The sequence below is a fragment of the Cervus elaphus genome, chromosome 11 (genome assembly GCF_910594005.1).
Source record: "Cervus elaphus chromosome 11, mCerEla1.1, whole genome shotgun sequence".
NCBI lineage: Eukaryota > Metazoa > Chordata > Mammalia > Artiodactyla > Cervidae > Cervus > Cervus elaphus.
Window position 1 is genome coordinate 102,581,751 of NC_057825.1, and position 12,431 is coordinate 102,594,181.

A 12,431-nucleotide genomic window follows, 5' to 3' on the forward strand; every position below is an offset into this window, starting at 1 on the left:
ATATAGGTTGTTGTTGGTACTGATTTTGATGCAGGAAAACCTGGACTTGAACTTGCCTTCAGTGTTTATTATCTTTGGGAACTTACTGTCATTTTTTTCACCCATTTTTGCCTCAGTATGTTATCTCTAAAATGAAGAAAATGCCTCATAGGATAGTCTAGTGCTTGATACACAAGAGAGATTTATTGAATAGTCACAGTATGCAATAATAATCCAATCTGATAGGAAGAAATACAGATGAAAAGAGTATATTTCTTAATAAGTGGAGAGGCCTTGGGATATGACCTACCTGCTTTACAGGCTCTTCAACTAGAACATTCTAGTAATCAATAAGAATATGAAGCAAATGAGCTGAAATAAAATGTTCTCAGGTTACTAGGTATGTCCAGTGATACATTAAGGTCAGCTTCCTAGCTTGAGGTTCCTAAAAGGCAGCAGCTGAGAGGACTTGTGTGTAGGTAGCTCGTTTTGGAAAGTAAAATGAAGGCAGTGAATGGGGGAGAGTGAAACAGAGGAGCAAATCTGAATCTTAGATTGTGCTAGTCTGGTTACCATTTATCTACTGGCTCCTATCCAACTAGTGATCTAGGATTTCCTAAAGATATGTTAGTTCTCCATATTGCCACATGGTTGACGCCCCAGGGTGATGAAGCAGGGTCTTCTAAGTGTCTCAAGCAGCAAGTGTCAGAAAAGCAAGAGATACACTGGTGAGAGGTGTTGTATGAGGAATGACAAGGATCCAGGTGTTATCAGGATATGATTGTTTGCAGCAAATTGCTGTACTGATGGCTGAAGGAAAAGGTAAACCAAGAAGGTGTGAGAGAGAGTCCAAAAAATAAAAGTCCCAAATTAGTAATAATTACTAATTTAGAATAATATTCTTTTGTAGATTTTCCAGCTCAGAGAGAGAAGCTTACATCAGCCCGCAGTAAATGGGGAATCCCAACAATGTGACGGAATTCATTCTTCTGGGCATTGCAAAGAATCCAGAGCTGCGGAGAATACTCTCTGCCGTGTTTCTAATCATGTATGTGTCCACCGTTTTGGGAAACCTCCTCATTGTGATAACTGTGGTCACAAGTCAGAGTCTGAGATCACCCATGTATTTTTTCCTTACGTCCTTCTCCCTCACGGATGTTACCTACTCTTCCGTCATTGCCCCCAAGATGATTGTGGACTCCCTCTCTGAGAGCACTGTCATCTCCCTCAAAGCCTGCATGGCCCAGCTCTTCATTGACCACTTCTTTGGTGGAGTGGGCATCATCCTTCTCATCGTGATGGCCTATGACCGCTATGTGGCTATCTGTAAGCCCCTTCACTACATGACCATTATGAGGCCTCGTGTGTGCTGCCTATTACTGGGAGGGTCATGGGTGGGGGCATTTACCCATGCAACAGTACAGCTTCTCTTCATGTATCAAATTCCCTTCTGTGGACCTAACATAATTGACCATTTTATGTGTGATTTGTTTCCATTGCTGAAACTGGCCTGCATGGACACCCGCATCCTGGGTCTCTTAGTCATCCTCAACAGCGGGGTGATGTGTGTCACCATCTTCTTCATCCTCATCGCTTCCTATGTGGTCATCCTCTGCTCCCTGAAGTCCTGCAGCTCCAAAGGGCGGCGTAAAGCCCTCTCCACCTGTGGCTCCCACCTCACTGTGGTCATCATGTTCTTTGTGCCTTGTATTTTCTTGTATGTGAGGCCTGTGGTCACTTACCCCATAGACAAGGCAATGGCTGTGTTCTTTACCATCGTTGCACCCATGTTAAATCCCCTGATCTACACCTTGAGGAATGTGGAGGTGAAAAACGCCATGAGGAAACTGTGGATGCAACAAGGGGCCTTGTGTGGTCATTAGCTTACATGCCAAGAGCAATTCTTCCTTACAAGGACAGTGTGCTTTTACCCTCCCATTCATTCCCATCTATTGAGGATACAGTAGTCACTGGTGTCATTTAATCATGCAAATCAGGCTAAGATTCTATAATCTTGTTACTCCCCACCTCTCCAGTGCATGCGGTGCCCCATCCCTTTTCTCACAAGGCTCTGCCCACTTTCTCTCTCTCTACATTTTTCTCCTGCCTTTTGAATACTTCAAGCCTTTTCTAGTTTATGGCTTTTGCGTTCCTTACCCTGCCCACTCCTGAAATTCTCTTTCCCAGAGTTCTTCTTCTCTGGCTCTATTTTTATTTTTTTTCTTCTTTCAGGTGAATTGTCATCTCCTTAGACATTTTCCCTGATGACTTTCTTCTAGGTAACTCTTTAACTCTTCATCTGATTATAGTCTTAGTATCAATGTCAGAAACTAAACTTTAGCAATTATTTCTTGGCTTTTATTTTCTCTTTTCCCTCCAACAAATTTGTAATCCCTGCAAGGTCAGAGAGTGCATTTATTATTTCATGCTGTGCTTAATAAATATTGTTGAATGAATATAAGTCAAAAAGTAAGTTGTTTTTTCTTAATACAAATTAATGCCAAAAAACTAGGGGTGTGTGTGTGTATATATATATATGTGTGTGTGTGTATATGTATGTGTGTGTGTGTATATATATATATATATATATATATATATATAAAATATAGGAATTAGAATTATCTGATTTCATGTTTCCAAGTGTCTCTTCTGGAAACATTTGGAAGCAAATGCAACTTCAGATTAGTACTTTATTCAGTACTTTACTATTTAATAAGGGCCACAGCACTGCCAAAATTCTCTGCTGCTGTTATTTCTCCTTTAAAGAGGCAGAATAAGAATCACTCACACTGGGAGTCAACATACTTCAGAATCTAGTGTCTGTAGCTATGCCCTTTATGAGAAAAAAGTAACTCTATAAAGACCTAAATTTTTCTTTAACTGTGGGAAAAATTTTCTTGCTATTACATCATAGAGTTGGATTTGAAGATCCAAATGACATTTCTTTTCCTCCAGATTTTGCTTTGCCTGTCACTAGAGAGATGCTGATCCCTTTTAAACTGCCTCCCTAACCTAGCATATGGGAAATCTAATGTCTTAGACTAAAGTAGCATTCTGTTATAGTTTTCTTAATTTTAAAAAATACTTAGCATATATAATAGAAATAATTACAATATCAGTCATAGTATTTCAAGCAAGGGCAATATTTAAGCCAGTATTTACTTGTATACACAAAAATATGTGTATACAATAGGTATTTCATGTTAATTATTGTCAGTTACTTTTGAAAACTATGGGGTTCATTTATTTACTGAAGAATATTTGCTTACTTTGTATGAAGTGTCAGATACTCTTTAAGATCAGGGTACACAGTCATGAATAAGGTGATGCTTCTCTTTTACCTTGGGGTTCACATTCTAGTGCAGGAGACAATACATAGAAATGAAAATAAATTCATGAAATGTTAACTGATTGTCAGAAACTGTAGTGGAATGGTGCCTATGTGACCAGACAACTTTAGTTAGGTGGAAAGGAAGCTTTTCTGAAAGGTTACTTCTAAACTGAGACCTAAATGATGAGACAGAATGATCCTTAAACACATCAGTGAGAAGAGCATTTCAAGGGACTCCTGAAAAGCTTGTGAAAAACTTTTAAGTTAGAAGCCAGCCTGAATAGAAGAAGGTCAAGATAATCAGAAATGATTATCTGATCATTTCTGGCCAAGAAAAAGAAGTGCATGTTGCCCCTCCTGCAGTTACTCCTGACAATTTCAAAATTTGGTCTCTGATTTTCTAGCAATCAATCATCTCTTCACCTTCTGTTATTTAGGTGAACTGTCCCTAGCTGAGTCCTTGCCTACCCTTTCCCACCATACTGGCCATTCTCTGCCTTGAATTTCCAAGCACATACTCAGGTCCCCTGCAATCCAGTATCTGCTCTGATGGGTTACTTCTCTGCTTCTCTGCCTGACCTCAATGATCACCACCTCACAGTTAATCACCACTCCTACAGCCAAGTATAAAACTCAGCAAACTGATGAAGGTTGAGAGCCTGCACCTAATGACAAGCTGGCCTAAAATCTCTTTACTCTGGACTCCTTTAGTTCTGTTATCATTGATTGAAAGTGTGGATGGGGATTAATTCCATACTTAAGAAAAAAAAAACTGTGTATAATAAATATTATAAGAAGCACAGATCTGTGCAAGAATATGGCTGCAAAGGCTTAAAAAAAGAAGAAGAAGAAGAAGAAATGTAAAAATGCAAAATGGCTCTCTGAGGAGGCCTTACAAAGAGCTGTGAAAAGAAGAGAAGTGAAAAGCAAAGGAGAAAAGGAAAGATAGACCCATTTGAATGCAGAGTTCCAAAGAATACCAAGGAGAGATAAGAAAGCCTTCTTCAGTGATGAATGCAAAGAAATATAGGAAAATAATAGAATGGGAAAGACTAGAGATCTCTTCAAGAAAATTAGAGATACCAAGGGAACACTTCATGCAAAGATGGGCTCAATAAAGGACAGATATGGTATGGACCTAACAGAAGCAGAAGATATTAAGAAGAGCTGACAAGAATACACAGAAAAACTGTAAAAAAAATATCTACATGACCCAGATAATCACAATGGTGTGATCACTCACCTAGAGCCAGACATCCTGGACTGTGAAGTCAAGTGGGCCTTAAGAAGCATCACTATGAACAAAGCAAGTGGAAGTGATGGAATTCTAGTTGAGCTATTTCAAATCCTGAAAGATGATGCTGTGAAAGTGCTGCACTCAATATGTCAGCAAACTTGGAAAACTCAGCAGTGGTCATAGGACTGGAAAAGGTCAGTTCTCATTCTAATCCCTAAGAAAGGCAATCCCAAAGAATGCTCAAACTATCGCACAACTGTACTCATCTCACACGCTAGTAAAGTAATGCTCAAAATTCTCCAAGCCAGGCTTCAGCAATACATGAACCGTGAACTTCCAGATGTTCAAGCTGGTTTTAGACAAGACAGAGGAACCAGAGATCAAATTGCCAACATCCGCTGGATCATCAAAAAGCAAGAGAGTTCCAGAAAGACATCTATTTCTGCTTTATTGACTAAGCCAAAGCCTTTGACTGTGTGGATCACAATAAACTGTGGAAAATTCAGAAAGAGATGGGAATACCAGACCACCTGACCTGCCTCTTGAGAAACCTGTATGCAGGTCAGGAAGCAACAGTTAGAACTGAACATGGAACAACAGACTGGTTCCAAATAGGGAAAGGAGTATGTCATGGCTGTATATTGTCACCCTGCTTATTTAAGTTATGTGCAGAGTATATCATGAGAAATGCTGGGCTAGAAGAAGCACAAGCTGGAATCAAGATTGTCAGGAGAAATATCAATAATCTCAGTTATGCAGATGTCACCACCCTTATGGCAGAAAGTGAAGAAAAACTAAAGAGCCTCTGGATGAAAGTGAAAGAGGAGAGTGAAAAAGTTGGCTTAAAGATTAACATTCAGAAAGCTAAGATCATGGCATCTGGTCCCATCACTTCATGGCAAATAGATGGGGAAAGAGTGGAAACAGTGGCTGACGTTTTTTTTTTTGGGGGGGGGAGTGGTACTCCAAAATCACTGCAGACGGTGACTGCATCCATGAAATTAAAAGATGCTTACTCCTTGGAAGAAAAGTTATGGCCAACCTAGATAGCATATTAAAAAGTAGTGATATTACGTTGCCAACAATGGTCTATCTAGTCAAAGCTATGGCTTTTCCAGTGGTCATGTATGGATGTGAGAGTTGGACTATAAAGAAAGGTGAACATCAAAGAATAGATGATTTTGAACTGTGGTGTTAGACAGAAGACTCTTGAGAGTCTCTTGGACTACAAGGAGATCCAACCAGTCCATCCTAAAGGAGATCAGTCCTGGGTGTTCATTGGGAGAACTGATGTTGAAACTGAAACTCCAACACTTTGGCCACCTGATACGAAGAGCTGACTCATTTTTCAAAAGAGTCTGATGCTGGGACAGATTGAGGGCAGGAGGAGAAGGGGACGGCAGAGGATGAGATGGTTGAATGGCATCACCAACTCAATGGACAGAAATTGGGTGAACTCCAGGAGTTGGTGATGGACAGGGAGGCCTGGCATGCTGCTGTTCATGGGGTTGCAAAGAGTTGGACACAACCTAGTGACTGAACTGAACTGAAGATAATCAGTGGACAGGAGGGAATGTGATGGAAGGTGAGATGTGAAAATTTAACAGATTTCTTCTGATCAAGAAAGCTGTTATTTTTTGACTTTTAAGTTCAAAATGAATTATCGGCATCAGAATAATTTTGATTAAGAGAATAATTAAAAATCAAATCCTTCATGTGTTTATGAATAACTCAACAATTTGGCATCAAACATCTTTGCAAATGGGCTTCCCAGATGGTGCGAGTGGTGAAGAACACGCCTGACAATGCAGAAGACATAAGAGACACTAGTTCAATCCCTGGGTTGGGAAGATTCCCTGGTGGAAGACGTGGCAACCTACTCCAGTATTCTTGCCTGGAAAATCCCATGAATAGTGGAGCCTGGTGGGCTCCATAGGGTTGTAAATAGTAGGACATGACTGAAGCAACTTGGTACATATGCACACATCTTTGCACAGAAGCATCTATTTGATTTTTCCTACATCATAACAGAGCATAATGTTTACTGGCTGCCTACAATATCTTAAAATTGAACATCTGGATTCACCTAATAATTATTTTTCTTGCCTCATGTGAGAGAAGAAGAAAAAGCTGCTGACAGTTTGAAATGTTGATCTCTGTGAGAACTTTCTGAAGATCATTTTTACTATTTTAATTATGAGAATTGGAAGGTTCATAATGAGATCCCTAAAGCTAAATAATATTTTTGGTAATTCTCCAGCATCAGCATAGGTCCAGAATTTACATTTTGTATTACAAAGTTAAGGCCATTCTGACCATTCATGCTGAAGTTATTACTTGCAATTATATTCCACAAATCTCTTTGCTCTTCTGTAGGTTTCCCTAATTTCTTCACATGAAATAGCTTTATTCATTAAACATATTACTTTTCAGCTCACTGCTCACCTTTTTTGTTTGGTTCTTTAATGCTTTTATTTTGAGACAAATCTTGGTCTTGCTGCCTTTTTAAAGAAATTCACTGCGGATAATTGATTGCAAATAATCTAATTTGTGTATCAGAATTCAATACTATTTATGATACAAAGACATTACAAAGTAGGAATAAGATAGCATTTTAATTTGAAGGAGAGTTTTGGTCTAAAAAAAAATCTAAGGCAAACATGCAACTTATTTAGAGACATTAAATAAGCTTACTTCCTATTTCACTCTGAAAATGTAAGCTATCTGAAGGGAACTTCCTTAGACTATTACAACTACATCTACCGATTTCCAGCACCCATTCAGATATTTGCTACCTTCTTACCTACTCTTAAAAATGCATTCATTATCTATGTTCCTATGCAAAGTCAACAACCTCTTTATTGTACACTAGACCTTATTTCCTCTTGTTTGCATGAGAACATTGGTCTAAAAATAGCTTCTATATCTATTTTTATCTACATTTCACATTTTATTTGACAATTTTACATCAGCAAAGAAGCAAATCTGTTATACCCTTCATCTTTCAAGTAAAATCTTCCATTGATTCCTTTTCCTTCATCAGTTACTCTTTCATTTCATTCTCTCCTCTTTCTTACAGAACACAAGAGATTCTCTAACACTTTCTCCCATTTCTCTCCTTCTGTTCTGTTTAAACCCTTTCAGCCACACTTGAGTTAAATTTCTCTTTTCTGGGTCACCAGTGACCTCTATGTTATTCAACATAACTGTCATCACCCACTTCTTATCTTACAGAATCCACCAGCAGTGTTTCATCCCATCTTTCTTGGCACACCTTCTTTAAGCAGTGATTCTTTGAGGTTGAGACCTGGAAATCCAAATCCCGACATGGTATTTCCACCTAAATGACTAGTAGATTTCTTACACGGGTCCCAGTGACAAAGCATATTTTCATGGAAATTGATATAACAATTCTGAAATTATATGCATGTGTGCCTGTCTTTAAATAAGTTTGCTGACAGAAGAGAAGAATAGGAAACTAGATAGGAAACTAGATTTACTAATTGTAAGAAGATATCACAAAGCTTTAGTTTTTAATTTTTTGCTATATTCCCATGAATAAAGAATCCTAAATAACAGAGGAAATGGCCCAGCCTTGAGTCCCCCATATTTGTAGATTTAATATAAATGCTATAATGCAATTAATTATTGATCAGGATGGAATTTTAATCTGTCAGGAAGCATGGACTACTGGATAAATTCTGAAAGAGCCATGTGGTCACTTAACTCCCCTCCACAGCATCCTCTCATTTCACACACTCTTTGTGCTTTTTGCTCCTTGTGTCCTTCTTCCTTTTCTGACTTGTAAGATCTTTCTGAATTTACCCTGTTTCCATAACGTACCTGTTACATTATCTGCCCCACCCCATCATCACAATATTATTTCTTATCCCACTCACTTCCTCTAGCTGAAGCAAATAATAAAGGATTAAGTAAATCAGGACTTGGAATAAAGTAGAAGATGCTACATGTGTTTTTTTTTTTTTTTAATTTTTTTTTATTGTTATTATTTTTTTTTTCCAGTGGGTTTTGTCATACATTGATATGAATCAGCCATGGATTTACATGTATTCCCAATCCCGATCCCCTCTCCCACCTCCCTCTCCACCCGATTCCTCTGGGTCTTCCCAGTGCACCAGGCCGGAGCACTTGTCTCATGCATCCCACCTGGGCTGGTGATCTGTTTCACCATAGATAGTATACATGCTGTTCTTTTGAAACATCCCACCCTCACATTCTCCCACAAAGTTCAAAAGTCTGTTCTGTATTTCTGTGTCTCTTTTTCTGTTTTGCATATAGGGTTATCGTTATCACCTTTCTAAATTCCATATATATGTGTTAGTATGCTGTAATGTTCTTTATCTTTCTGGCTTACTTCACTCTGTATAATGGGCTCCAGCTTCATCCATCTCATTAGGACTGGTTCAAATGAATTCTTTTTAACGGCTGAGTAATATTCCATGGTGTATATGTACCACAGCTTCCTTATCCATTCATCTGCTGATGGGCATCTAGGTTGCTTCCATGTCCTGGCTATTATAAACAGTGCTGTGATGAACATTGGGGTGCACGTGTCTCTTTCAGATCTGGTTTCCTCAGTGTGTATGCCCAGAAGTGGGATTGCTGGGTCATATGGCAGTTCTATTTCCAGTTTTTTAAGAAATCTCCACACTGTTTTCCATAGCGGCTGTACTAGTTTGCATTTCCACCAACAGTGTAAGAGGGTTCCCTTTTCTCCACAGCCTCTCCAGCATTTATTGCTTGTAGACTTTTAGATAGCAGCCATCCTGACTGGCGTGTAATGGTACCTCATTGTGGTTTTGATTTGCATTTCTCTAATAATGAGTGATGTTGAGCATCTTTTCATGTACTACCAGCAGCTCTATGCCAATAAAATGGACAACTTGGGTGAAATGGACAAATACTTAGAAAAGTATAACTTTCCAAAACTGAACCAGGAAGAAATAGAAGATCTTAACAGAGCCATCACAAGCAAGGAAATCGAAACTGTAATCAGAAATCTCCCAGCAAACAAAAGCCCAGGACCAGATGGCTTCACAGCTGAATTCTACCAAAAATTTAGAGAAGAGCTAACACCTATCTTACTCAAACTCTTCCAGAAAATTGCAGAAGAAGGTAAACTTCCAGACTCATTCTATGAGGCCACCATCACCCTAATTCCAAAACCTGACAAAGATGCCACAAAAAAAGAAAACTACAGGCCAATATCACTGATGAACATAGATGCAAAAATCCTTAACAAAATTCTAGCAAACAGAATCCAACAACATATTAAAAAAATCATACACCATGACCAAGTGGGCTTTATCCCAGGAATGCAAGGATTCTTCAATATCCGCAAATCAATCAATGTAATACACCACATTAACAAATTGAAAGATAAAAACCATATGATTATCTCAATAGATGCAGAGAAAGCCTTTGACAAAATTCAACACTCATTTATGATTAAAACTCTCCAAAAAGCAGGAATAGAAGGAACATACCTCAACATAATAAAAGCTATATATGACAAACCCACAGCAAGCATCACCCTCAATGGTGAAAAATTGAAGGCATTTCCCCTGAAATCAGGAACAAGACAAGGGTGCCCACTCTCACCACTACTATTCAACATAGTGTTGGAAGTTCTGGCCACAGCAATCAGAGCAGAAAAAGAAGTAAAAGGAATCCAGATAGGAAAAGAAGAAGTAAAACTCTCACTGTTTGCAGATGACATGATCCTCTATATAGAAAACCCTAAAGACTCTACCAGAAAATTACTAGAACTAATCAATGAATATAGTAAAGTTGCAGGATATAAAATTAACACACAGAAATCCCTTGCATTCCTATATACTAACAATGAAAAAACAGAAAGAGAAATTAAGGAAACAATACCATTCACCATTGCAACAAAAAGAATAAAATACTTAAGAGTATATCTACCTAAAGAAACAAAGGACCTATACATAGAAAACTATAAAACACTGATGAAAGAAATCAAAGAGGACACAAACAGATGGAGAAACATACCGTGTTCATGGATTGGAAGAATCAATATTGTCAAAATGGCTATTCTACCCAAAGCAGTCTATAGATTCAATGCAATCCCTATCAAGCTACCAACGGTATTTTTCACAGAACTAGACCAAAGAATTTCACAATTTGTATGGAAATACAAAAAACCTCGAATAGCCAAAATAATCTTGAGAAAGAAGAATGGAACTGAAGGAATCAACCTGCCTGACTTCAGACTCTACTACAAAGCCACAGTCATCAAGACAGTATGGTACTGGCACAAAGACAGAAATATAGATCAATGGAACAGAATAGAAAGCCCAGAGATAAATCCACGAACCTATGGACATCTTATCTTTGACAAAGGAGGCAAGGATATACAATGGAAAAAAGACAACCTCTTTAACAAGTGGTGCTGGGAAAATTGGTCAACCACTTGCAAAAGAATGAAACTAGAACACTTTCTAACACCATACACAAAAATAAACTCAAAATGGATTAAAGATCTAAATGTCAGACCAGAAACTATAAAACTCCTAGAGGAGAACATAGGCAAAACACTCTCCGACATAAATCACAGCAAGATCCTCTATGACCCACCTCCCAGAATATTGGAAATAAAAGCAAAACTAAACAAATGGGACCTAATGAAACTTAAAAGCTTTTGTACTACAAAGGAAACTATAAGTAAGGTGAAAAGACAGCCCTCAGATTGGGAGAAAATAATAGCAAATGAAGAAACAGACAAAGGATTAATCTCAAAAATATACAAGCAACTCCTGAAGCTCAATTCCAGAAAAATAAATGACCCAATCAAAAAATGGGCCAAAGAACTAAACAGACATTTCTCCAAAGAAGACATACAGATGGCTAACAAACACATGAAAAGATGCTACATGTGTTTTGAAGTAAGAACCAGGGTTCCAGGATTAATTGCTGGAATTCTGCTGTTGAGTCATAATTTTAAAATATCACCTCTAGGAGAGTGGTGCATGTCAGATGGCTATCCCATGTCAGGAAAGCATATAAAATTTCACAGAAATATAATAGCACTTGCCCCTTAATACCATGTGCAAATGAAATCTCAATTCAGTTCAGTTCAGTCGATCAGTCGTGCCGGACAGTTTGTGACCCCATGAATCGCAGCACCCCAGGTCTGCCTGTCCATCACCAACTCTCGGAGTCTACTCAAACACATGCGCATTGAGTTGGTGACGCCATCCAGCCATCTCATCCTCTGTCATCCCCTTCTCCTCCTGCCCCCAATCCCTCCCAGCATCAGGGTCTTTTCCAATGAATCAACTCTTCGCATGAGGTGGTCAAAGTATTGGAGTTTCAGCTTCAGCATCAGTCCTTCCAATGAACACCCAGGACTGATCTCCTTTAGGATGGACTGGTTGGATCTCCTTGCTGTCCAAGGGACTCTCAAGAGTCTTCTCCAACACCATAGTTCAAAAGCATCAATTTTTCGGCACTCAGCTTTCTTCACAGTCCAACTCTCACATCCATACATGACCACTGGAAAAACCATAGCCTTGACCAGATGGACCTTTGTTGGCAAAGTAATGTCTCTGCTTTTTAATATGCTGTATAGGCTGGCCATAACTTTCCTTCGAAGGAGTAAGTGTCTTTTAATTTCTAGGCTGCAGTCACCATCTACAGTGAGTTTGGAGCCCCCCCAAAATAAAGTCTGACACTGTTTCCACTGTCTCCCCATCTGTTTCCCATGAGGTGATGGGACCAGATGCCATGATCTTAGTTTTCTGAATGTTAAGCTTTAAGCCAACTTTTTCACTCTCCTCTTTCACTTTCATCAAGAGGCTCTTTAGTTCTTCTTCACTTTCTGCCATAAGGGTGGTGTCA

The 12,431-nt window shown here is 38.8% G+C and overlaps 1 protein-coding gene across 1 annotated transcript; it reads left to right on the forward strand.

Annotated features, from left to right (window-relative positions):
- The first annotated feature begins 932 nt into the window (after positions 1-932).
- On the forward strand, positions 933-1,862 carry LOC122703707 (olfactory receptor 4C6-like). The gene has a single exon (XM_043918142.1). It carries the CDS (start codon positions 933-935, stop codon positions 1,860-1,862), a length of 930 nt encoding a protein of 309 aa, XP_043774077.1.
- Positions 1,863-12,431: the final 10,569 nt, after the last annotated feature.

Bases quoted from the DNA above. Each gene is read 5' to 3' on its own strand.
- LOC122703707 (XM_043918142.1), top strand. From the start codon at position 933: ATGGGGAATCCCAACAATGTGACGGAATTCATTCTTCTGGGCATTGCA.